The sequence below is a fragment of the Primulina eburnea genome, chromosome 14 (assembly GCF_022965805.1).
Source record: "Primulina eburnea isolate SZY01 chromosome 14, ASM2296580v1, whole genome shotgun sequence".
Taxonomy (NCBI): Eukaryota; Viridiplantae; Streptophyta; class Magnoliopsida; order Lamiales; family Gesneriaceae; genus Primulina; species Primulina eburnea.
Window position 1 is genome coordinate 24744143 of NC_133114.1, and position 24394 is coordinate 24768536.

Below are 24394 nucleotides of genomic sequence, written 5' to 3' on the forward strand. Positions count from 1 at the left end.
GAAACTTCTATTTGAGACATATGGCTTCGTTATACGTGAATCAAAAATATCCAACGTTTAATTGTCTGTATGCCCAGAATACATCCAAACAAGTAAATAAAGATCAAAAAATTTTAAATGAAAATATTTCTTTGGCAAATGCAATTAAGCCAATATTAATTTGTGGCCAACCTATGGACTTCAAAGTGAAGATTTGAAGATGGTTTCCAAGACCCTCTGAAGGAAGAATGATTTTGTAGGCAAAGATAAAACTTTGAAAGCCACTTCGTCACTGGGCTTTTCCAAATGGGTCAATTTTCTTTTATTATTATTATTACACGGGATGGGGACTTAAAAATTGTTGTAAATAAAACAATGATTTTTGTACTTGACAATTTTAGAGATGAAAAGAGTTTTGGATTTGAAATAGCATATTTAATTATTGATTAATACTATTTAATTTTCTGAATAATTATTCACATATATACAGACGTATTTCCCAACGCGTGTCAGGGTGTGGTGTATTTATATATCTTAATTAATAATATATTTTACTAATTGTTGATACATAAAAAAAATTTGGTAGAAGTATCAACTCTTTCAAACAGAATCTCCACCGTAAATCGTGGCTAAGGCCGAGCTCTCTCGTCACACACGAACTAAATACTAGTGAAGGACAGAAGGAGACGTCGGAAAAAAGTTTTCTACTGTAGTCAATTTTTCATTCAAATTACCAATGAGTTGGCGAAATATAGAAAAAACTATAAGAAATATAAGTTCAAATATATGTAATTTGCTAAATGAATAAAAGTTTGCACCAAATATTTGATGCCAAATCTATCTAAAATCTTTCGGATCCTTCTTGAGCATTCCCAATTTTTCCTACCACTAAACATCCCAAATATCCCCAACTCCTCGGGTCCCCATTCGTAGGACACTAGCTCGAGAGATGAGGAACTCGTGGGCTCGGGCTATCGGCCCAATACTCCATCTCGAAGTCCTAGCTCGAACTAGGTAGCTTGGGAGTTTGGTCTCTTACCTCGGGCGAACTTCCTCTAAGCACCTCACCTTCCAACTCCCCGCTGCACCTTACCCCTCAAGCCGACCTTTGTCTTTTATGATTCCAAACCCTCACCCTCGGTCTCTTAGCCCGGACGTCCGACCTTGTGGGACCCCACGACCTATCCAATTATCATCAGTCCCCCTCCATGTCAGGCTGCAACGAGGCTGCAACAATCTCTGTGTCCCAACATGAGTCAATTGGTCGGACATAAGCACCATTAGAGCACCCGCATTGGGTGTTAAAGGGGTGTTATAACACCCCTTTAAACACCCACTCTCCAATGTGAGTGGGCGAACAACGTCCACTCACATGAGAGAGAGGGTTGGGCGTTCATCTGTATGAAGACCCGTGTGTCAGATTATTTTTTAAAAAAAATTTCAAACTTAGCGACGGTTTTTGAAAAACCCGTCGCTAGCTTTATAGAAAATGTCGCCGATTTACTGTCACGCGGGCCCCACGTGTTTTCAATTATTTTAATTATATTTTATATTTAGTGAACGGTCAAAAAATTTGGACCCGTCGCTATTTGCGACGGATTTTCAAAACCCGTCGCTACACGTTGTTACTTTTAGTTTAAAGTATCCGTTGGTGAATATAGCCGTTGGAATATAGCTGTTGCAAATTTCAATATAAATAGACATCTTGTACTATACAATTCTTCATTCTACAAACATACCAATTTTTTAAATCCTACTTTCTTCCAAAATGGATGAAAATAACCGAGGGTTTTTTAGAAATTTCGTGAGTTATTCAAAAAATCCGGAAGAAAATACTTCTTCCCCAAATTCGGAAATTCCACCAAAATATCTATATTTTCCATACCCACCAAATTATCCACATAACCCATATCCACCAAATTATCCTTACAATTCATATCCACCAAATTATCCATATAATCCATATCCACCACACTATCCATCTAATCCACATGCAACCAGTATGCCATTTATTTCTCCGACGGAAAATGAACCGGCCACTCCGACTTTCGTTCCAGAGACTCAATTGTCCGACCGTGAATCCCCAACTGAAGTCGTAAATTTGGAGAATGTGTCCCGCAGGTACACCCAATAGAAGTGCAAGTGTCATACGATCGCACAGGCACAATACCATCCAAAAAAAAGTATATCGCTTCAATGCAAATTACAATAGTATTCATAGTGCATATCGTAGCGGTCACAGTGATGAGGATATACTACGATTTGCGTATGAAAAATATCGTGAGGAAAATAACGGCATCGCATTTAATCTTGAGTATGTGTGGAGGATCGTAAAAGACCGTCCAATGTTTACTCTGCAATCCTTTGATCACCTTGTTAGCACGAAGAAGGCAAGGACCTCGGAGTCGGGAGCAAGCAACACCTCATCCAACCAAAATGCGAGTCTACATGTAGACCTAATCGAAGAAGAAAATCGTCCAATGGGTCAGAAGGCAGCAAAAAGAAAGGGAAAAGGTAAAACGAGATCGGACATGGAGTGTATGACAACAAACTTGGACAATATGTTTGCAAAGTTTACTGAATATACAAGCATGAAAAAAGTTGAAGTTGAAATGAAACAAAAACAACTCGAAGTAGAGGAGATGAAAGCAAAAGCTGCTATGGCCAAAGTTCAACTTAAAGAATATGCAATCATTTCGAAGGATACTTCGCAAATGACATATGAGCAACTTATCATCCACGAACGTCTATGTCAAGAGATTAGGGGGAGATGGAATATTTAATTTCCAGTTATTGTAATTTTCAATTATTGTAATTTTCATTTGTTGTAATTTTCATTTTCGTTAATGTAACTCTCCGAGCAATTAGTATTTTGCATCTTCTCTTAAGTTTAATTTATTTTCTAATATTTTTATGCAAGTGTTATTTATTATTTTATGTTGTACCGTTTTATTTTAGGTTTATAATATGTTTTTAATTTTAAATAAATGATACTCATAAAATTAAATTATTTTACGTACTAAATATATAAAAACATATTATTATTAATATAAAATAATAATAATTCAAATTTCTTAAAAAATTTGAAAGTGAATATATTTAATGTAAAATAAGAATAAGATGAATGATTGGACAGCGGGACCTACAAATAATGAGTGTGAATGTTAAAATGAATGTGGGAGAATAGATGTGTTAATATAATGTGTATGTGGCATGTGGACCCCACGATTTTTGATGAGGTGGTGGGTGTTATAACACCCACCAATGCGGATGCCCTTAATCCACATTTCAAATTCAGGCGGAAAAGGTCTGACACGCCGACGTACGTCATCCCTAAAATGCTTTAGGCTTACAATTAATGCCTGATTCTATATTTCTTAAGCTGAAGCGTTCACTTCCCAAGGCGATCGTGTATGTCCATATCGACCCGCAACCGATTGCGGAGCTAGATTTTCATTTCTACCTGGACTAGAATTTTTTAAATCACAGTTGAGCTAATATTGACAAATAGAGCTACGGGCTACCAGAAAATAAGACAATTTTATGTATAAAAAATATCGGATGTGCCCGCAACAATAGTCACGATCAACTTCCCTCGCCCGTATGAATTCCTCACCACTTGTCATTCCACAATTTTGCACTTCTCAGATTTCATCTGAGTAGCTCAGCCTTCCCTACCTCATCTTCCCTCCTAGTAAGTTCCCTTTTTCAGTTATGTCTTATACTCCCATTTATTCTGGAATATGCGTTAGGGGAGCTAACACCCGAGGGTTGACACAGGATGAGTCTGTGGAGCGGAGTTCCATCCGGCCTTTTCGTGCGAGAACCACAACCCGAGCTTTGACTCGGCCCAATTCTCGCCCCAAGGTTGCGGATCTCGGCCCCTTCACTTCTCTCTATGCTTTTAGGGAACCGGTCCCTCTGCTTATTTCCTAGTCACCAACCTCGTCCCCATGTTCACCATCCCAACCCTATATGATCCCCTACCCCCATCCACACTCAGTTGTCCTACTTACTTCCTCCGGATCATGGTACCATACCCAAGCATCCAAGAAGGTTCTCGAGAAGAAGCAGCTCTTCGTTGGCTCAGGTGCATCTCTGATGACCATGAGATCATTTTACTCACCACGTTCGACCAAACACACATCCTTCCCCTTGGCTACAATACTTTCTTAAAGGCCCAACTCTAGGGAGCCTCAGTTTTACCATCTCGTCCTCTTACCAAGCCATAGGTCGGCACTTCCGGGTTCCCCCTTAGCCAAATGAAACCGAACTCCTTTAGACACATGGCTTCAGCCTTTTTCCTCTTTCGCTATCTCGATCTCGTTATTAATCTCTTAGCCTTTAAGAAAGGACAGGTTGTTTTGTATAGGTTTCAATCCTTCCTGCATATTCATAGATCGAATGCCTAACTCTAACATGGGGTGTAAAGATAATTACATCTTCATGAAACCCCCTCCATCCTTCTGCCTTTCTTGCCAAATCACTTGGCTCCATGATTTCCTTGACCAACTCAGATTCTACCCAACCATCGGTGCAATGAGTTAAACACTAGGACTATGGGGGCCTTAGCTAGAAAATCCTATGATGGACCTACCCTCCCCTGAACTCGAGGTGGGCGAGCCTTACACCCTCCGAGGCCGGTAGGATTATAGTTTTCTCGAACCCAAGAGCAGCGGAAGTTTAAAATACTTTGATGTTAAAAACATTTATTGAGATTCATATGATTTAAAACACTCATAGGGTGTGTAGAGTCGTTTACCTTTGCGTATTTAATGTTGAACATCAAACCAGTTTGTGGTTAACGGATTTGGCTCTTCTTGCAAATCCCTACAAACTGATCTTCTTTTTTCTTTGATCGTGAAATAAGGTCAACGATCAGATATTGAGTTCATCGTTTATATCACACTAGCTATCTAAACGATTTAGTGTTGAGATTGTATTGCCAAATTTTCAAAAATCTGGCTGTGGAAAAGGGCGAGCAAATTTTTCTTTTAAATTCAAGTTGGCCGAAAATTTTCTTGTGTAAGAAAGGAGGATTTTGTGTATTTTCTTGCATGGTTATATTACATATTATCAGCCTTTGATAACATATTAATAAAAATAGCCTAACTCGATTCTGTCACGCCCCGAAACTCGGGATTGACACCGGCGTCGCTCATCAATCACAAAATCGAAAAACGACAAGCCTCGTAGCACAGTATAAACCGAAACCAGTTTATTTCATAAATTCGCAAAAACCATTGTCTTTACAACTGAATAAATGAATAAATTGCGGAAGCGTTTACAATAAAATAAACCAACTAAAATCCTTAAATCTTGCAGCATAATTCGAATATAATGATTTCACCAGCCCCAAAACTGGTCCGACTCCTCTTCCTCGACCTGTTCCTCTGATTTATCTTCAGTTTTATCTGGGGAGGTGTAAGGGGGGTGAGTATTTTGGGGAAATACTCAGCAAGTGGGGGCCGTTCGAGTACACAACAACATGCATATAAAAATTCGAAATTTACACACACACACACCATGCATAATCTGACTCATATCACATTCGTATACTTGACCTGACACTGAGATTCCTCTACTTTCAATGGTTTACTGACGTCAGTCCCTAATTTTTATTCCTCTAAGGGGGCGAGGCCGAATCGGTTATATCCCCACCGTATGAGGGTCATGTCATAGTTGGGATTCCCTCCCATATCCAGTCGGATCCTCACAGTGTCAACATAAACTCATGCAGAAATCATAACCAGAAGGGGTAGAACAGAATTGTACTCGACCGAAATTTAATAAAACCGAAAATTACATGCACCGAAATACATGTAACGAAAAATGCAACAATTTAAAACAAGCCCACTTACCTTAGACTTCTTGAAGAAAAACGTAAAACTCCGGTGGCTGGACTGCGGCAGCGCTTCGCCGTGAACGAGAAAAATCCTAAGAAACTAGGTGTGTTTCTCGAAAATTTGAGAGAGAATTGGTGTGAATTTTCGAGATCCATGCCCTCCTATTTATAGGGGTTGGCTGCTATCCTGATCGTGTATCAAATCGCGTTGATTCTGAATCAAATCTTTATCTAAAATCGTGATCAAATCTACCTTTATTCTTATCCTAAATTTCGAAAATATATAATTATATCCAAGCTAATTTTCGAAATTAAGCCTTGCCCAGTCTGTGAAATTTCGACTTTTGTGTCTAATTCCCAATATTCGGTATATTTTTGACTTCCTAAAATAATAAAAATTATATTTCTAAAATCCCACAAATTTGCTGACTTAAATCCAAATTTTATTGGTATTTTTCCACAATTTAAATTTTGATTATTCTCCTAAAATCCTGGTAGTTAAAATTTTAACTTTTTCCCAGTCTGTATTTTATCGTGTAGACTTTTCCCTCTATCTACTATTTTCGAAAATCACTTAATATTCTCCAAATATTATTTTCGAAAATCCCCTTAATAAATCCTCAAATATTCTGATAAACAAGATACACATGATATTATTTAAATCCTTGAGTTCAAAAAAAATCACAAATCCTGAGAATCTCCAACATCTTGATACCAAAAAATATTATCGTGACAACATAAAATCCGGGATTTTACATCCCTCCCTCCTTATGGGAAGTTTCGTCCTCGAAACTTGGGTTGGCTTGGTCTGAGAAAAGATACGGGTATTGGTTCCTCATATTTTCTTCTAGCTCCCACGTGGCTTCTCCTTCAGTGTGGTTAGACCATTGCACCTTGACGTATGGAATGACTCGTCGCCTAAGTACTTGGTCCTTGGAATCCACAATTCTGATGGGAACTTCTTCGTACTTCAGCTCTTCTCCCAAGTTACTCTCGATTACGAGTGGCTCTACCTCCAACACGTGGCTTGGATCTGAGATGTATTTCCGTAGTTGGGATACATGGAAGACGTTATGAATTCTGGACATGTTTGGCGGTAGGGCCAGTCTGTATGCCAGTGTGCCCACTTTCTCCAAAATTTCAAAGGGTCCTACATAGCGAGGGTTTAGCTTCCCAGCTTTACTGAATCGGACAACTCCCTTCATAGGCGACACTTTTACATAGGCCTTCTCGCCAACGTTGAATTCTATTGGCCTTCTTTTCAGATCTGCCCAACTCTTTTGTCGGTCTTGAGCTGCCTTGAGTTTCTCTCGGACTACTGTAACCTTGTCTATGGTTATCTGTACAAGCTCAGGTCCCACTATGGCTTTCTCTCCCACTTCATCCCAATATAGGGGTGACCGACATTTCCTTCCATACAGAGCTTCATATGGAGCCATCCCAATACTGCTGTGGTAGCTGTTATTATAGGCAAACTCGATCAATGGCAGGTGAGTGCTCCAATGGTTACCGAATTCTAGGGCGCATGCTCGCAGCATGTCTTCCAAGGTCTGAATTGTTCTCTCAGTCTGTCCATCGGTTTGAGGGTGATAGGCCGTACTAAGAGTGACTTTCGTTCCCATGGCCCCTTGGAAGCTCTTCCAAAAACGCGAGACGAACCGCGGGTCTCTATCAGACAGGATGCTCACTGGCACCCCATGTAATCTCACAATGTTGTCCATATACAGCGAAGCCAACTTATCGAGACTGTAATTCATACGAACGGGTAGAAAGTGTGCAGTCTTTGTGAGTCTGTCTACGATCACCCATATACCGTCGTGGCTTTGCCTGGACTTCGGCAATCCCACCACAAAGTCCATGGAAATATGCTCCCATTTCCACTCGGGAATTTCCAGGGGTTGCAGTAATCCTCCAGGTCGCTGGTGTTCTGCTTTGACCTGCTGGCATGTCTGACATCTGGAGACGAATTCAGCTACATCTCCTTTCATGCCATTCCACCAGAAGCTATTCTTGAGGTCTCTGTACATTTTCGTACTGCCTGGATGGACTGAGAACTTCGACTTATGTGCCTCTGCCATTATCTCCTGACGAAGGTTGTCACTGTCGGGCACACACAGTCTTCCTTTCATCCATAGGGTCCCCTTGTCATCAACCCGATGATCTTGAGACTTTCCTTCTCTGACTTGATCTTTTAGTTTGGTCAGTGCTGGGTCTTGATCTTGGTTTAATTTGACGATCTCCCGCAGACATGGCTGGGCTGAGAGGGAAGCTAGAGTCACTTTTCCTGGGCCCTTCCGACTTAGCGCATCAGCCACTTTGTTTGCTTTACCCGGATGGTAGCTTATAGTCAAGTCGTAGTCTTTCAGTAGTTCAATCCACCGTCTCTGTCTCATGTTTAGCTCCTTTTGGGTGAACAGATACTTGAGGCTCTGGTGGTCTGTGAAAATCTCACACTTAGCACCATAGAGATAGTGCCTCCAGATTTTTAAGGCGAAGACAACCGCCGCTAGCTCCAGATCATGAGTAGGGTAGTTCTGTTCGTGCGGTTTCAGCTGCCTTGATGCGTAGGCGATCACTCTTCCCTCTTGCATTAGTACGCATCCCAAACCATCCTTAGAAGCGTCACTGTAGATGGTGAATTCCTTGTCTTCCGTGGGTAAGACTAGTACTGGCGTGGATGCGAGCTTTTCTTTAATGTCTGAAAACTTTTCTCGCAACCTTCGTCCCAGATGAACTTGGAATTCTTTTGCGTGAGTCTAGTCAGTGGTATGGCGATTGAAGAGAAACCTTCAACGAACTTTCTGTAATAGCCAGCCAGTCCAAGAAAGCTCCTGATGTCTGTGGCGTTCTTAGGTCTTGGCCACTCTGTAATTGCCTCGACTTTCTTGGGATCCACTGATACTCCTGCTTCTGAGATCACGTGCCCTAAAAAGGATACACTTTTCAGCCAGAACTCACATTTCTTCAACTTGGCGTAGAGTTCTTTCTCCCTTAGAGTCTGTAGTGCGATGCGGAGATGCTCTTCGTGATCTTTTTCACTGGGAGAATAGACGAGAATGTCGTCAATAAATACCACTATGAACTGATCCAGGAAGGGTTTGAAGACTCTGTTCATTAAGTCCATGAAGGCTGCAGGCGCGTTGGTCAGTCCAAAAGGCATCACTGTGAACTCAAAATGCCCATATCTTGTCCGAAAGGCTGTCTTGGGAATATCTTCTGCCCTGACCTTCAATTGATGGTAACCCGTCCTCAGGTCTAGCTTAGAGAATACGGCGGCTCCCTTAAGCTGATCAAATAGGTCGTCTATTCTCGGGAGAGGGTACCTGTTCTTGATAGTAATCTTGTTCAATTCTCTGTAGTCGATACACAGTCTCATGCTCCCATCTTTCTTCCTTACAAAGAGTACTGGTGCTCCCCATGGGGACACGCTAGGTCGAACTTGCTTTTTGTCCAGCAATTCCTGGAGTTGCTCTTTTAACTCCTTGAGTTCAGCTGGTGCCATCCGGTAAGGTGCTTTGGAAATTGGTGCTGCACCTGGAGTTAGATTAATTTCGAACTCGACTTCGCGGTCCGGAACTGTCCCTGGGAGTTCTTCTGGAAAGACATCCGGGAACTCACATGCTATTGGGATGTCTTCTATCTTCAGTTCGACTTCTCCTTGCACCTCGCTGACCATAGCTAGGTAGAGGTCTTCTCCGGATTTCATGGCCTTCCATGCTTGTGAAGCGGAAAGGAGTGATTTTCGTTTCTTGGATTTACCGTGAAACACGACCTCTCCCTGACCTGGGGTTCGGAGTTTGACTTCCTTTCCTTTACAATCTACTATTGCATTGTTTTTGGCTAACCAATCCATCCCTAAGATGATGTCGAAATCGACCATGATCAACTGTATCAAGTCGGCGCTAAAAGTCTGATTATTGATACTGATTTTACAATCTCTGTGAATTTCGTGCGTTTCAATGGCCCTACTTGTAGGTGTAGCTATTCGAAAGGGCTCGTTTAGTTTCTCAGGCTTACATCCTAACTTCTTAGCAAATCTTTTTGACATAAACGAATGGGTAGCTCCACAGTCAAATAACACATAAGCAGGCACTTGCTGAATAAATATGGTACCTGACACGACATCGTTTGCGTCGTCCGCTTCCTCTTGCGTCATAGCAAACACTCTAGCGTTAGGCTGATTCTCTTTTGGTTTGTTGGGGTTAGCTCCCACATTCTGCCCAGTTCCCCTGTTGGGCCCAGCTGCTTGATTGGTGGCGGTAGGACATTCAGAAATTCGGTGTCCCGGTTTTCCACATCCGAAGCACGCTCCACTGGCCCTTCGACATTCCCCGGGGTGTCTGAAACCGCATTTTGGGCACGGTTTGGGTCCTTGGTAGTTGGCTGCTGAGGTTTGCCCTAAAGATGGTCCGCCTGATTGGTTCGGTTTCCTGAACTTCTGTCCACCCTGTGCAGACTGATTGGCAAGAGGGCGCTTGTTCTTAAACTCTCCCTCCCTGCGGCGTATGTCTGTTTCAGCTCGGATAGCTGCGCCCATAAGATCTGAGAAATTGGCGGCCTGATAAACTGCTAGGGCTGACTGAATTCGACTGTTCAATCCTCTCTTAAACCGGTGCAGTTTCAAAACTTCATCCGCCATGATTGCCGGAGCATACGACCCAAGGGCATTAAACTGGGATGTGTACTCCACCACTGACATATCGGGGGCTTGAGTGAGATTTTCAAATTCACTCAATTTCTGCAATCTGACTTCCGCTGGGTAGTACTGTTTCAGAAATGTCTCTCGGAAGTTCTGCCATGTGACTGGTCCGGTAGCGATCATGGCTGGTGAGACTGCTTCCCACCACTTAGCTGCTCTGTCTTCTAAGAAAGGCACAACCACATCTACTTTGAGTGCCTCGGGGACTTCCAATAGTCGCAGTTGAGTCTCGACATTCTTTAGCCAATTCTGGCCAACTTCAGGATCGGCATCCCCTCCGAAGATCGGACACCTGTTTTTGCGAAGGGACTCATAATGGAATTTGACTCCATTCGGCGGTGGTGGAGGAGGTGGTTGATTAGCGTTTGGGTTTATCAACCCTTGCAGTGTGGTCGCCACTATGGTGGCTATAGCCATCAGATCGGCTCGGCTTAGGCCGACTGCAGGTGGTGGTCCGTTCTCTTGTCGATTTTCTTGCCTATTTTCCTGCTCATTTTCCTGCCTGTTCTCGCGATCAGTGTTAGCGTAACGTGGGTTGCGGTTCTGTCTTGGAGGTCTGCCAGCCATTTCCTACAATCGCAAGTTCTAAGAATTTGTACGAGTAGGTTTTATGCAATAGATTGCGCAGTAGTAAATTGAAATCAATGGAACAAATAAAATATTTTATTGATTTCTCAAAATAGATGAACAAGACCAACCTAAATAAATGAACATGACCAAATCTAAAAATAGATAAATGTACTGAACAAAAGAAATGTAGCAACAACGGAAACAAAAGAAAATTGGTTCACTAAATGTCCTAATCTGCTATCTCGCCATTTCCCACTGCCATATCAGGTGGGGCTTCTTCCTCCTCGGGTTCTGGCATCTCGGGGTCCAAGAACTCTGCAAGATGCATCTGGAGGTCTTGATTTTCTGACTCCAACTCCTCAATCCGCTCCTTGTGAGTCAGAATTCTTCCTACCGCAATATCCAACTCACTTCTTACTTGCGCGCAGTTTGCATCCTTCTTCTGAATGATCACCTTTTCTCTTTCCTTCCTTTCGTCTATCTCCTTGATAAACTTTTGGTTACACTCCGATAGTTGCGTGACCACGTCCCATGACTCGTCAATCCTCAGCTTATCTCTCTTTCGTGCTTCAGTTAACTCGGTAATGCGCTTATCCATTTCCTCCCTTGCCTGCTTGGCTTGACGCAGTGCTGTGACTAGTGAGTCTTGAAGCTCGGTATTATGTTCGTTGACGAGCTGGAACATTTCAAATACCTCATTGATTCTTTTCTCTTTTACCTCCAGCTTGGTCGTCAGGTCCTCCACCTGTTGTCTCCTCTTAGTTGACTCCTTCTGATGGTCTTCTCATGGTTCCTGAGGGCCCATCCGTTAGAACTCCTAACATTCTGGGTGTGCGCGTAAGATTGGTGGCCATCCAACTGAATCGATTCGGTGAGAGCAATAGGCGTCACTTTCTTACGGGCGGTGAGACGCGTACGAGACATTTCCTGGGAACAATAAAGAAAGGAAATGCTCAGAATATATAAAAAATATAGGACAGAATAAATATCAAGAATTTATAGAGCAGGGTATCGAAATTTAAATATTTTCGAAAAATAAAAATTTCCCGAAAATAGGAGAATAAAATCGGCGGGTTGACTCGCTGAATTCGGACGAGTTGACTCGCCGGGTTGACTCGTCGGATAACGGTCGGAGCACAAGCGTATGACGGCGACGGCGTAAGGGTCACGGAACCGGTGACGGAACGTCAAAATTCGGCCGGAAAATCTTCTAATTTGGCCGAAAACGTGCGCAACTCGCTAAATATCTCAAATTTGGGGGTTTTTGATTTCGTGATCCGATCCTAAAATTGATTGGTTCTAAACGTTACCCATGGATCATATATCGTTCGGTAAAATTTAATTTAAAATCGGAGTAAGATTGATAGGGTAATTGAACGAAACAAAAATCGGCGATTTAGGGTTTATACGAGAATTGGTAGATCTAAAATTCTCGTCGCATACGGACGCGAAATCCAAAATTGGTTGAGGGCTTTGGTTCGTTTCGTCGAGACGATTCTGGAAATGGTCTCCGATCGACAAACGGGTATCGGCAACGGCCGGAATCGGCGAAGAACGCGGCGGCTCGCTAAGGCACTGTTTGGCCGAAACACGAAAATTTCCGAAATTTTTTTTTTTTTTGAAACTCGATTTTTCCACTCGGATTTTGAACCTGGCGGCTCTGATACCACTAAAATGTCACGCCCCGAAACTCGGGATTGACACCGGCGTCGCTCATCAATCACAAAATCGAAAAACGACAAGCCTCGTAGCACAGTATAAACCGAAACCAGTTTATTTCATAAATTCGCAAAAACCATTGTCTTTACAACTGAATAAATTGAATAAATTGCGGAAGCGTTTACAATTAAAATAAACCAACTAAAATCCTTAAATCTTGCAGCATAATTCGAATATAATAATTTCACCAGCCCCAAAACTGGTCCGACTCCTCTTCCTCGACCTGTTCCTCTGATTTATCTTCAGTTTTATCTGGGGAGGTGTAAGGGGGGTGAGTATTTTGGGGAAATACTCAGCAAGTGGGGGCCGTTCGAGTACACAACAACATGCATATAAAAATTCGAAATTTACACACACACACACCATGCATAATCTGACTCATATCACATTCGTATACTTGACCTGACACTGAGATTCCTCTACTTTCAATGGTTTACTGACGTCAGTCCCTAATTTTTATTCCTCTAAGGGGGCGAGGCCGAATCGGTTATATCCCCACCGTATGAGGGTCATGTCATAGTTGGGATTCCCTCCCATATCCAGTCGGATCCTCACAGTGTCAACATAAACTTCATGCAGAAATCATAACCAGAAGGGGTAGAACAGAATTGTACTCGACCGAAATTTAATAAAACCGAAAATACATGCACCGAAATACATGTTACAAAAAATGCAACGATTTTAAAACAAGCCCACTTACCTTAGACTTCTTGAAGAAAAACGTAAAACTCCGGTGGCTGGACTGCGGCAGCGCTTCGCCGTGAACGAGAAAAATCCTAAGAAACTAGGTGTGTTTCTCGAAAATTTGAGAGAGAATTGGTGTGAATTTTCGAGATCCATGCCCTCCTATTTATAGGGGTTGGCTGCTATCCTGATCGTGTATCAAATCGCGTTGATTCTGAATCAAATCTTTATCTAAAATCGTGATCAAATCTACCTTTATTCTTATCCTAAATTTCGAAAATATATAATTATATCCAAGCTAATTTTCGAAATTAAGCCTTGCCCAGTCTGTGAAATTTCGACTTTTGTGTCTAATTCCCAATATTCGGTATATTTTTGACTTCCTAAAATAATAAAAATTATATTTCTAAAATCCCACAAATTTGCTGACTTAAATCCAAATTTTATTGGTATTTTTCCACAATTTAAATTTTGATTATTCTCCTAAAATCCTGGTAGTTAAAATTTTAACTTTTTCCCAGTCTGTATTTTATCGTGTAGACTTTTCCCTCTATCTACTATTTTCGAAAATCACTTAATATTCTCCAAATATTATTTTCGAAAATCCCCTTAATAAATCCTCAAATATTCTGATAAACAAGATACACATGATATTATTTAAATCCTTGAGTTCAAAAAAAATCACAAATCCTGAGAATCTCCAACATCTTGATACCAAAAAAATATTATCGTGACAACATAAAATCCGGGATTTTACAGATTCTACTAAGACTCATAATCATAATCCCATCAGGATTCCTTTTTTCATTAATTAAAATTCTCATGTAGTTTAATAAATTCTAGATCCCTTTGGAATATTACCTGAAAACCATGTACATATATTAGTCACTACTACTAACATTATTATTTAATTGGTAGATTCTAAATTCACTAAATAAATAATTGTGAACTTGTCATAACCATAATTGAATATCAGACTACGCCGATATATCGAGGGTACAAATCTTATTCATATAATGAAAATTGAAAATTTCGAATGACAAAATATCTACTGATCCATTTTTTGTAGCTGTCACTTTTGTGAACTCATTTACTAGAACAGTCAGTTCCACTCTCCTAACTTAATTTGCAATTAAGCTAACTTCCACAACTTTCATTACATGGAATCTACTTACAAACTCTTTTATAAGCAATCTGTTTGATCTACACCAAATTACAGTCATCAAATTCAACTCTTAAAATTTGACTATCTCGGCCGAAACACAGAATTTGATACTTTTGTCACACTCAAATGGTTCAAGGATACATTTAACCATGGGTTCACAACTACTTTGTGATTAAGAATAACATTTGTTCTTATCACCGTATTATTTTCATCAACCTTTTGATCAAGAACGTCATAACTCCAGTCTGATCACACTCATCGGATCATGGTAAGAGCGTCTAGTAGCATCGTCACATTATCCACTAGGTATAACTGATAGTGTCTGCAAGAACCTTATGTTATTGTTAGCATATAGTATGGTCCTTTCAACTCATGTATTCCGATCGAATCTACAAATATTAGTATATCGAGAGTTGCAAAGGAATTTGATAACGATGTGATATATCTTTGAGTAACAACAGTGACATGGTATGTGCAAGTGAGGAAATATATTTCCAAAATGCACATGTATTACTCTGACCAGATATTCTTTGCATTATTAACTCATCAGATCGCATAGGATAACTTCACCTGTAAGCAAACGGTGAATCACCAACTACAATGCTCGTCACCTGATGACCCTCAATAGAGTCGGTAAACGAGTCAAAGTGCAGTACTAATACACAGAGCCTCTATGTTGTCACGAGTTAAAAGACTAATGGTGTATGACCATAATCGCAGACTTTTCCACTCGATAAGTGATAACTACTTGGAAAGTCCGAGGGAAGGTTGTTCAGTGCTTCATCAAATGACGCACATTTGAATGAACGGACATCTTAATGTCCCTACCAATGAAAAATTGCGTTTACATCACATATATTAGTCTCAAACTCGAGCGAGCTTTATCCTTATCTTAGGCGGCTGATTCCACTAGGAACCTATTTAGAACATATGATACACTTTCTAATGAGTTCATGATCTTACATTGTGAGGCATACATCACGATATCTATTGTATATTCAAAGATTTTATCTATGTAGCTTGCATGAGCATACATGTAAAGCAATTTACTTAATTAGATAAAATCGTAAAATAATATTAAAAAAAGATAATTTTTACATGAAAGTCAAAAAATCTCAAGCCACAACACAGCTCGCTAGACACCTACTCTAACAAGGTAGTCCTCTCGCGTCCCCCAAGGACATGACCAGGCTAATATGGATGCTACCCGAGCTGAGACCCAGGCCAGGGGCAGAGATACATATGTTGCTAGGTTGGGCTCTAGCTCCACCTAATTTTTTTAAAAAAATAAGTATGTTTTATTTTAAAAATTTTGTTGATTAGCCCCAATCAGTTTTTTTCTCTTTCACTCGTCTGCGTCATCTCCATTCTTCTCCCTCAAGCCGTCACAATTTTCATTACTTGAAATGGTCGTAACTTCACTGTCGGTCGCGGGTTTTCAAAATCGATTGTAGATTCGAAAAGTCCACGGCATAAGCTTTATTTTCATTACTTGAAATGGTCGTAACTTCACTGTCGGTCGCGGGTTTTCAAAATCGATTGTAGATTCGAAAAGTCCACGGCATAAGCTTTCTTTTAATACCAAATTTTTGAAGTTTCTTTGTCATCTTGAAATTAGTCGTAGCCCATCGGTCGCTGTTTTCACCGAAAATCACGAGAAAATCTTAGTGTTACTCGTTCTTGTTCTTCTAAGTTAAATTTCGAATTTTAAAGGTAATTTCAAATTTTAGTGTTTCAAAATTTGAGTATTTTGGTTCTTTTGAATTCCGATAACCGATTTATATTAAATTATTGATTGTAGGTATTATATTTGATCCGATTTGAGGTATTGATAATTTTTTGGAATTTACTTGGGTATTATATCAAATTTCCAGATTTTATATTTGTGATTTTCGATTTTTAGTGTTAATTATTTATTATTTGGATGTTTAGATGCTATAGAAAATATAAATGCAAATTTATGAAATTTTGTATGAATTTTTGAAAAACTGAGAATTATGTAAATGGGATTTTCGAACTCATAAGGCTGCAAAAAATTTATATTTAAATGTATTATGTCATAGGATTGTCAAATGTTAACTTCGAGAATTGTTTCGGAATAATTATAATTGTTCGAGGTTTATTGGATTAAAATAACAATTATTTAGTGTCGGTAATGTTTATTTGATTCAATTAGCCATAATAAGTTAAACTAAAGTGATATTTTATGGTTTAGATGTCACCAAGGGGAAAAAAACTCAAGAATGAAGAAAAGGAAAACCATCGACTCATTTTTTTAAACAAAAAGAGCAGACATTCACAAGTCAGGAGCATTCTCCATCCAATATTGATGTTTCAAATCCCAGTGATCAACAACTTAACAAATTTCTTAGAATTGATGTTAATATGAGTTCTCTTGAATCTGATATGAGATTACGTACTCTGATATGGAAATATAATGTTAATAAAATGGATGAAATTAAACGAGCTTATAGCAAGATGGGGCTATATCAACCAATTAAGAATGAGTATCCACTGACCATATGTGGAAGTCAAAACCAACTATTCCAAAGTCACTGGTTTAAAAAATGTACTTGGTTAGAGTACTCTCCTTCGAAAGATGCTGCATTTTGTTTTCCGTTCTTCTTGTTTAAACATAAGCATCCTCGTAATCCTGCATTTACAATGGATGGATTCAAATATTGGAAGCGAGTTAATGATGGCGATAGATGCGCATTTGTTATGCATATAGGAATACTTCACTACATAACAATGATATAGAATATCTTGATAATTTGATGAATATACCTCGTCATATTGACATAATGATGGCGATAGATGCGCATTTGTTATGTTTCAAAGACTAAGACTTTGTTTCATACTTTGAGAGAAGAAGGATTTGATCTCCTACTTAGTCATGTAAAAGAAGTTTGATCCAAGTATGACATTGAGATACCTCACATGTAAGCTCGTTATAAATCTGGTAGAGGCCGTTCTTGTCAACATAATGATTCAATCACAGTTGAGCACCACTATAGAGTTGATGTATTTACATCTGCAATAGATTTTCAAGTTGAAGAGCTTAATAATAGATTCTAGGATGAGGTACTTGAACTTCTTAAACTTAGTTGGGCTTTAAAACCTAAAGAAAATTGTAAGCTTCTTAATGTTGATCATATCTATCGACTTGCTGAGAAATTCTATTATCTTGATTTTGATTCACAAGATTTGCATCAATTGAAAATGAATTGGATCACTATAAACTTGATGTTGCTGGCCATGAAAGATTTTAGAATTTATCAACTATTTCTGAATTATGTCAAAGATTAATTGAGACAAATAAGTCAGGAATCTACGATTTGATTGACAAGTGATTTATACATTTTTATCTAAGTCTTTTACTTATTTATCGAATCTGATATATTTATTTAATTGACAGGTTGATTCGTCTTGTTTTAACTCTCCTCGTTTATACATCAACAATGGAATGAGCATTTTCAGCAATGAAACTTGTTAAAACAGCTCTTCGTAACAAGATAGAAGCAGAGTTTTTCGGATATTATATGGTAATCTACATCGAACGAGATTTGATTGAAAAAATTGATAACGATTTAATAATTAATGAGTTTTATTCTAAGAAGAATCTAAGAGCTCAACTTCAGTATTGTTTTAGCTTCATGTTTTTGAAGATATTATATATTAAATACTTTTGTTCTATGTTTTCATAAAGTCAATGTTTACATATTTTTTATTTTAAATTTTTTAGTTAATTATTTATTTTTATTAAATGCAGCATTGGAAGGAGCCAACCTCAGGTAATTTTGAATCCTGGTTCCGCCCCTGACCCCAGGCGGCAGACGAACATTGCCAGGGTGATGGCGGCTGCTCTCCGCATATAGTTGGAGGCAGACAAGGGCGGGGAGGCGTGGGGCGGAGAGGAAGGCAGCCATCCTGCAAAGCATGGTGTTCAAACAGATCCTGGGGCCCAAGCTTTCATGTTTTTTGAAGATCGGGTTCGAGGGCTGAAAGAACCAATCCAAGAGACGGTTCTTCTTCCCGAGGATAGAGCGGTAAATTTCCGAACATGAAAAAGGTCATCGACTCTGACCCAGACAACATCATAGACTAGATCTAGAGTAGTTTTATATTCCTCACCTCCCCCCCTTATCACCATGTACCCTTCTTTTTTTTCCCTAATCAATGAAGTATATAGCTTTACGTTCTTGTATGTTTCTCTTTAATTATTTCTTCTGGCCCTTTGGCCCTCAAATCAAGATTAATTTCAACACACCTTAAGCGCCAATTTTTAGACCAAATACTCCCGTCTTAATGCCCCACGCTAAAGCATTACGAGGACCGAACTGAGGTGTCGAGGAAAACGTACTCTAAACACTACATATATCCCATACCATATGTGTAAAATATGTATAATGTGTAAAATATTGGGTAAAAACTTATGTGAGACGATCTCACGGATCGTATTTTGTGAGACAGATCTCTTAATTAGGTCATCGATGAAAAAATATTACTTTTTATTGTAAATATCGGTATGGTTGACCCGTCTCACAGATAAAGATTCGTGAGACCGTCTCACAAGAGACCTACTCAAAACATTGAGAAGTTTGAAAAAAACAAACAAAAGTGAATGACTTTCGGAGAGTATCTAATTTGAAAAATATGCACAAACACTCAATTTAAATATTAAACATAAAATAAATAGGATTACAAAAAATTTGAAACCAAATTATGCAAACAAGTGTCTCATTTGTAAACAATATGTATTACAAATTTACAAAAGCTATCTAACATTCCTATAAGCATTGACTCGTGGCTGTGTGTAAATTTGAATTCAATCTTACATCTAATTATTCCTCACTCCTCAGTGGTATGTAAATATCTTCATTTTATACAAAAATTGACAAGGAAAAAAATCATGTATACCTAGTATAATCCGAGTTTATTATCAGTGATGTGAGGGTGTCGACTGCGAGGATGATAATGAAATCGAGGAAGTAGGGGTCGCGGTTGAGGTGGGAGGCGAGTTCCGACACAACGGGCAACTCCCATTGAGCTTAAGCCACTCATCTATACATCCAACATGGAAATAGTGATTGCACGGCGGTATACTCCTCAACGCCTCTTTAGGTTGGTACTCACACAAGCAAATCGGACATGTGCCATTGGTCGGGTCTGGGAGCCGTCCGCTTTCTCCCAACACGGTCTTTGGATACGAGGCGATGGTGGGCATGTCCAGACCACCAATGGTTCGGACCACTGACTGAGGTACAGAAACTGTGGTGGCTGAATGGTCGGAGTTAGTACGAGTTCGAGCCTTGATCATTCCAAAGGAGTAACTGGCTAGCCCAATTATGCATAGTAATCCCGGTATTCCGATTCCGACTATGATCCCATATTTTGCACTTCTTGGAAGCCCTGCACATATTATCGTGGGATTATTAGGTAAGTTTATATATAAAATATATGTAGTCAAAAAAAAAAAATTTAAATAAATAATGAAAATGTGTATAATGGCGTGTGTCTCTGACAATTTTCTCCTTGTATTATAAGCCCCGCAAGAAAACTCAAAACAAGGCGAGTTTGAGGACCAATTTCCTCGTTCGGAGATTTTTTAAATCCCCGAAATATTTCGAGACGAGTATTATCCACGTCTCCAAATCAGTCTCAATAATTAATATTATTATTATTATTAAAAGAGTTGATATTTACACTTCGTTTTTTTTTTTGTTACTTATATTTTATTTATAAATAAATTTGACATTTATTTTACACATAAAATGGAACATAAAATTAAGTATAACTATCAACTCCCTAAGGCTACGTTTGGTTGGAAGGATAAGACAAACTAATGATTAGTATGTAAATGATAAAAAAAATGATTGTGATAGAAATATAATATATGACGTAAAATAGTATTATGTTTGGTATGATTTTTAAGTATGGGATAATTTTGAATTTTTTGATGAAATGACGAAATTGTCCTTTTCTTTAATTTTTTTTTCTTTACTACGGCAACGGAGGTGCTCCGACGGCCGGCGGCATCCGGCGTCGGCCGGAAGCGGCGGCCGGAGGTGACCGGCCTGAATCGGCGGCGGTTGGCGCCGTTAGCGGCGGCGGTCGGTGGTCGGCGTTAGTGGCGGCGGTCGGCGGCTGTCGGCGTTAGCGGCTGCGGCGGTCGGCGGTGGTCGGTGGGCGGTCGGTGGAGGGAAGTGGTGGTGAGTTTGAATTTAAGAGAAGGATAAAATTGAAAAAATAGGATGAATTAAGAGTAGGATAAATAATCCTTGAGGTGAGGAGGTATTATTTTAACCTACCTAATATAACCTAATCATTCATAGGAGGGATTGACTTGGTTAAATAATCACGTGTACCAAACGGGTGATTAGGTGGGTTAAAAAAAATAAACCCACCTAATCCTACCAACCAAACACTGCCTAATAGTAATAATATTAATAGATACGGATTCAGGGATTTTCCTAACCAACTATTGTCTTATTAATATTTGAGTAGGTCTCTTGTAAGATGGTCTCAAGAATCTTTATCTGTGAGATGGATCAACCATACTGATACTCACAATAAAAAAATAATACTCTTATCATAAAAAGTAATACTTTTTCATGGATAATCCAAATAGGATATTTGTCTCACAAAACACGTTCCGTAAGACCGTCTCACACAAATTTTTACTTTAATATTTTTGAAACAAAGATAAAGATTTGATCACGTCTCCGAACTCAAAAGAAGTGGGAATGAGGACGAGTATAAAGACGGTAATATAATTTGGGAAGGATGGGATAGTAAACCTACCCGTCTCCTGTTGTCATCCCTATTAGACATGTCAAAACGGGCTGGCGGGGCGGGCCGACCCGCCACCCGCCGCAACCCGCCATTAGGCGGGGCGGGGCGGGCCGGCCCGCATTTTGGCGGGCCTCTAAATGGCCAACCCAACCCAACCCACCTTGGGCCGCGGGTTAGGCGGGCCGACCCGCTTTTTTTTTTTAAAATAAAAAAATGATAAACATTAATCTAGTAAACATAGAAGAAAAATATATTTCAATCAAATAGTTTCATAAAATACTTAAAAACATTGAAATAAGAAATTAAGAAAGCATACAACATAATCCATAAAAAGCAAAGTGATTAAACCAAACATGAAGATTGAGACGTGGAAGAGAACATAAAGTCAAGAAAAGAGACAATTGTAAATTTTATAAAATATTATCTGTTCAACAATACACATAATTAGCAAACCTCCATCGGGTTCAAAAAATTTCACTCCAACTCGTCGGATTTCAAACGAAACCGCTCTTGGGTTCACAAACACCTGCTATGGTTAAAAATTATTTTTAGCTTCATGAATAAAATTTACAGAGATTCAGATTTTACCAGAGTGAGTGATGGAGGCGAGGCCCATGAGAAAAATAAAAAATAAATAAGATAAGAGAGTGATGTAGGCGCATGAGACTTATTACAATTTTTATATAAAACTTAAAAATGTATAATTCTACATTAATTTGGCGGGCTTTGGCGGGCCAGCCCGCCCCGTTTGGGCCCGACCCGTCTTGACCCGCAACCCAAACGGGCTCAACCCATTTGGCCCGCCTCCAGACGGGCTGCTATTTTATCAACCCAACCCACTCAATTTTTATAGCGGGGCGGGCCGGCCCGACGGGCCTAACCCAATTTGACAAGTATAATCCCTATGTATCTCGATATTTATATAAAAAACATATCCAAGTTAAAAAAGACTCATTCTAAATATATGACGGTGCACAATTTTATTTTTTAAACATAAAAGTTGCTGTTTATTTTAAAGAGAGAAATCAAAGTTACTATCTCGAAGAATACAATATTTGTTTAATGTGGTGAACCCCAACTACCCATATATATTTCTTTATTTAATTACATACACGTAGTAGCCACATGTATAGTCAACATAAATTAATTAGGTCATTATCTCGTTACTCATATAAAAAAAATTATTATAATTTTTTTATTTTTTTCGATTCGATCCGAAAAACCAAATCGATTTATCCGGTTCGGTTAAATTTGAGTGGGAATCAAATGAACCAAGCACAATGTATATTCGGATTAGGAAATATAGAAGTTTACTTATATTCATTAAATAAGTTTATATATAGTATATTGTGTCATGTCATTTTTGTCTAATTTATTAAAAAAGAAAAAAAAATTATAAGAATACATATAAACCCAACCCGGGCCAAATTCTTGCCTCAACCAGGCCAATATAAAATCATCTGTTTTCCTTTTAATTGTATTTCTTGATTAAAATATATATATTGGATAATTAAATTCTAATTTTTTATTTTGGATGTTTGACAAATAAATTTCATTATAATTAAATTATTATGTGATATTAATTTGTATATAATGAAATATTGCAAAATGTGGAGTATAATATTTATTTATTTTTAAAAAAAGTTTCGGTCTTTCAATAATGCCTGGCTGCCACCCAAAATTGAAACCAAAGAAACTCACCGGATTGGGAAGAACTGGAGCACCCGATTTCATGACCCGGCCCACCTGTATACCCGCAAAACCCGCCCCGATTCTCACAGTCTCGGCAATCGGGCTCCCTCCACACCAGCTCTAGATCTTCCGTCAAATCCGGCGAATCCCAATAAAACGGCGAAGTAGACCACTGCAGCGGGACCGATACGCTCGCAATACTCCTGCAGGACGGTGGCACATCCGCCGCCGACAACCGAGACCTCGCCGCCACGACGGTGTAGTTCCTCCCGCTCAGACAATCCAACAGCACGAAAGGATACGTATACGACGAACTGTGGTTCATCCATCTCGAAGAGCAGTTGAAGAAAGTATATCTCCTCGCGAAAGCTAGGGCGAACGGAGAATCCGACAGACTGAAGCTCAGGATCCGATTCGGGAGACAGGAATTCGGGTCGTTGATCAAAAGGGCCTGGGAGTTGTAATCAATGTAGTCTACCCTGAATTCGCCCGACCGAGGAAGATTCAAAATGGTCCTGTTCTTTCCGTCGCAGTACAGGTCAAAACCTGGGTAACCGCAACCGGGGTGCTGCCGATTTACGAGGCGGAAAGGGAACCGGACTAGCAGCCCGATGGCTGCGTCGCAGGTCTCCGGTTGGCATGGATCAGAAGATTGAGCTAAGATGGAGAAGAACGTGAAGAGGGAAGAAGAAAATACCAAGGATTTTCCTACGGTCTCCATTTTCCTTACTTTCTGTCTCCTAAAATGGCATACTATTATAGAATATCTGGAAAAAAAAATTTATATTTAATTAAAACATGGAAAAGGATCACCCGATTTAACCAGATTGAACACGGTATTTACTTAGACTAGAATTACGCCAATCATGTTAGAATAAAATAAGTTGACTTTGAGTAATATGTTTTAATTTTAAAAAAAATTAGTGTTCGAGTTCGAACTCGACCTCGATATACCGAGATTTTTGAATCTCTTGAATTTGGCAAAAACTTGTTCAATTTTCTCAAACTTGGATTAATTAAGCTTACCTTTCGATAATAAATTAATGAAAATATTATTTTTAAATATCGGTAGGTTGTATGTGTTATTAAATGAACGTCTTAATAGTTAATTATATAATGATGATCACTTGATTATATAATTAATATTAAAACCAAAGTCATGTATTTTTTATTATCATAAGTTGTTAGGATTGTTATTCGAGGTAGCTTGGCTCCTAAAATGTAGTGAGATGATACAAAAAAAGAG

The 24394-nt window shown here is 39.3% G+C and overlaps 3 protein-coding genes across 3 annotated transcripts; 1 reads left to right on the forward strand and 2 right to left on the reverse strand.

The window, feature by feature from the left end:
• The first annotated feature begins 1981 nt into the window (after positions 1 to 1981).
• On the forward strand, positions 1982 to 2762 carry LOC140811281 (uncharacterized). The gene is made up of 2 exons (XM_073169146.1): positions 1982 to 2100; positions 2192 to 2762. The coding sequence occupies exons 1-2, from the start codon at positions 1982 to 1984 to the stop codon at positions 2760 to 2762; spliced, it is 690 nt and encodes a 229-aa protein (XP_073025247.1).
• A 5724-nt stretch (positions 2763 to 8486) lies between these two features.
• LOC140811282 (uncharacterized) lies at positions 8487 to 11090 on the reverse strand. Its single transcript, XM_073169147.1, has one exon. It carries the CDS (start codon positions 11088 to 11090, stop codon positions 8487 to 8489), a length of 2604 nt encoding a protein of 867 aa, XP_073025248.1.
• An 8294-nt stretch (positions 11091 to 19384) lies between these two features.
• On the reverse strand, positions 19385 to 23910 carry LOC140812866 (RING-H2 finger protein ATL22-like). The gene is made up of 2 exons (XM_073171233.1): positions 23158 to 23910; positions 19385 to 20073 (listed from the first exon to the last, which is right to left on the reverse strand). Exons 1-2 carry the CDS (start codon positions 23867 to 23869, stop codon positions 19604 to 19606), a joined length of 1182 nt encoding a protein of 393 aa, XP_073027334.1. The 5' UTR covers positions 23870 to 23910; the 3' UTR covers positions 19385 to 19603.
• Positions 23911 to 24394: the final 484 nt, after the last annotated feature.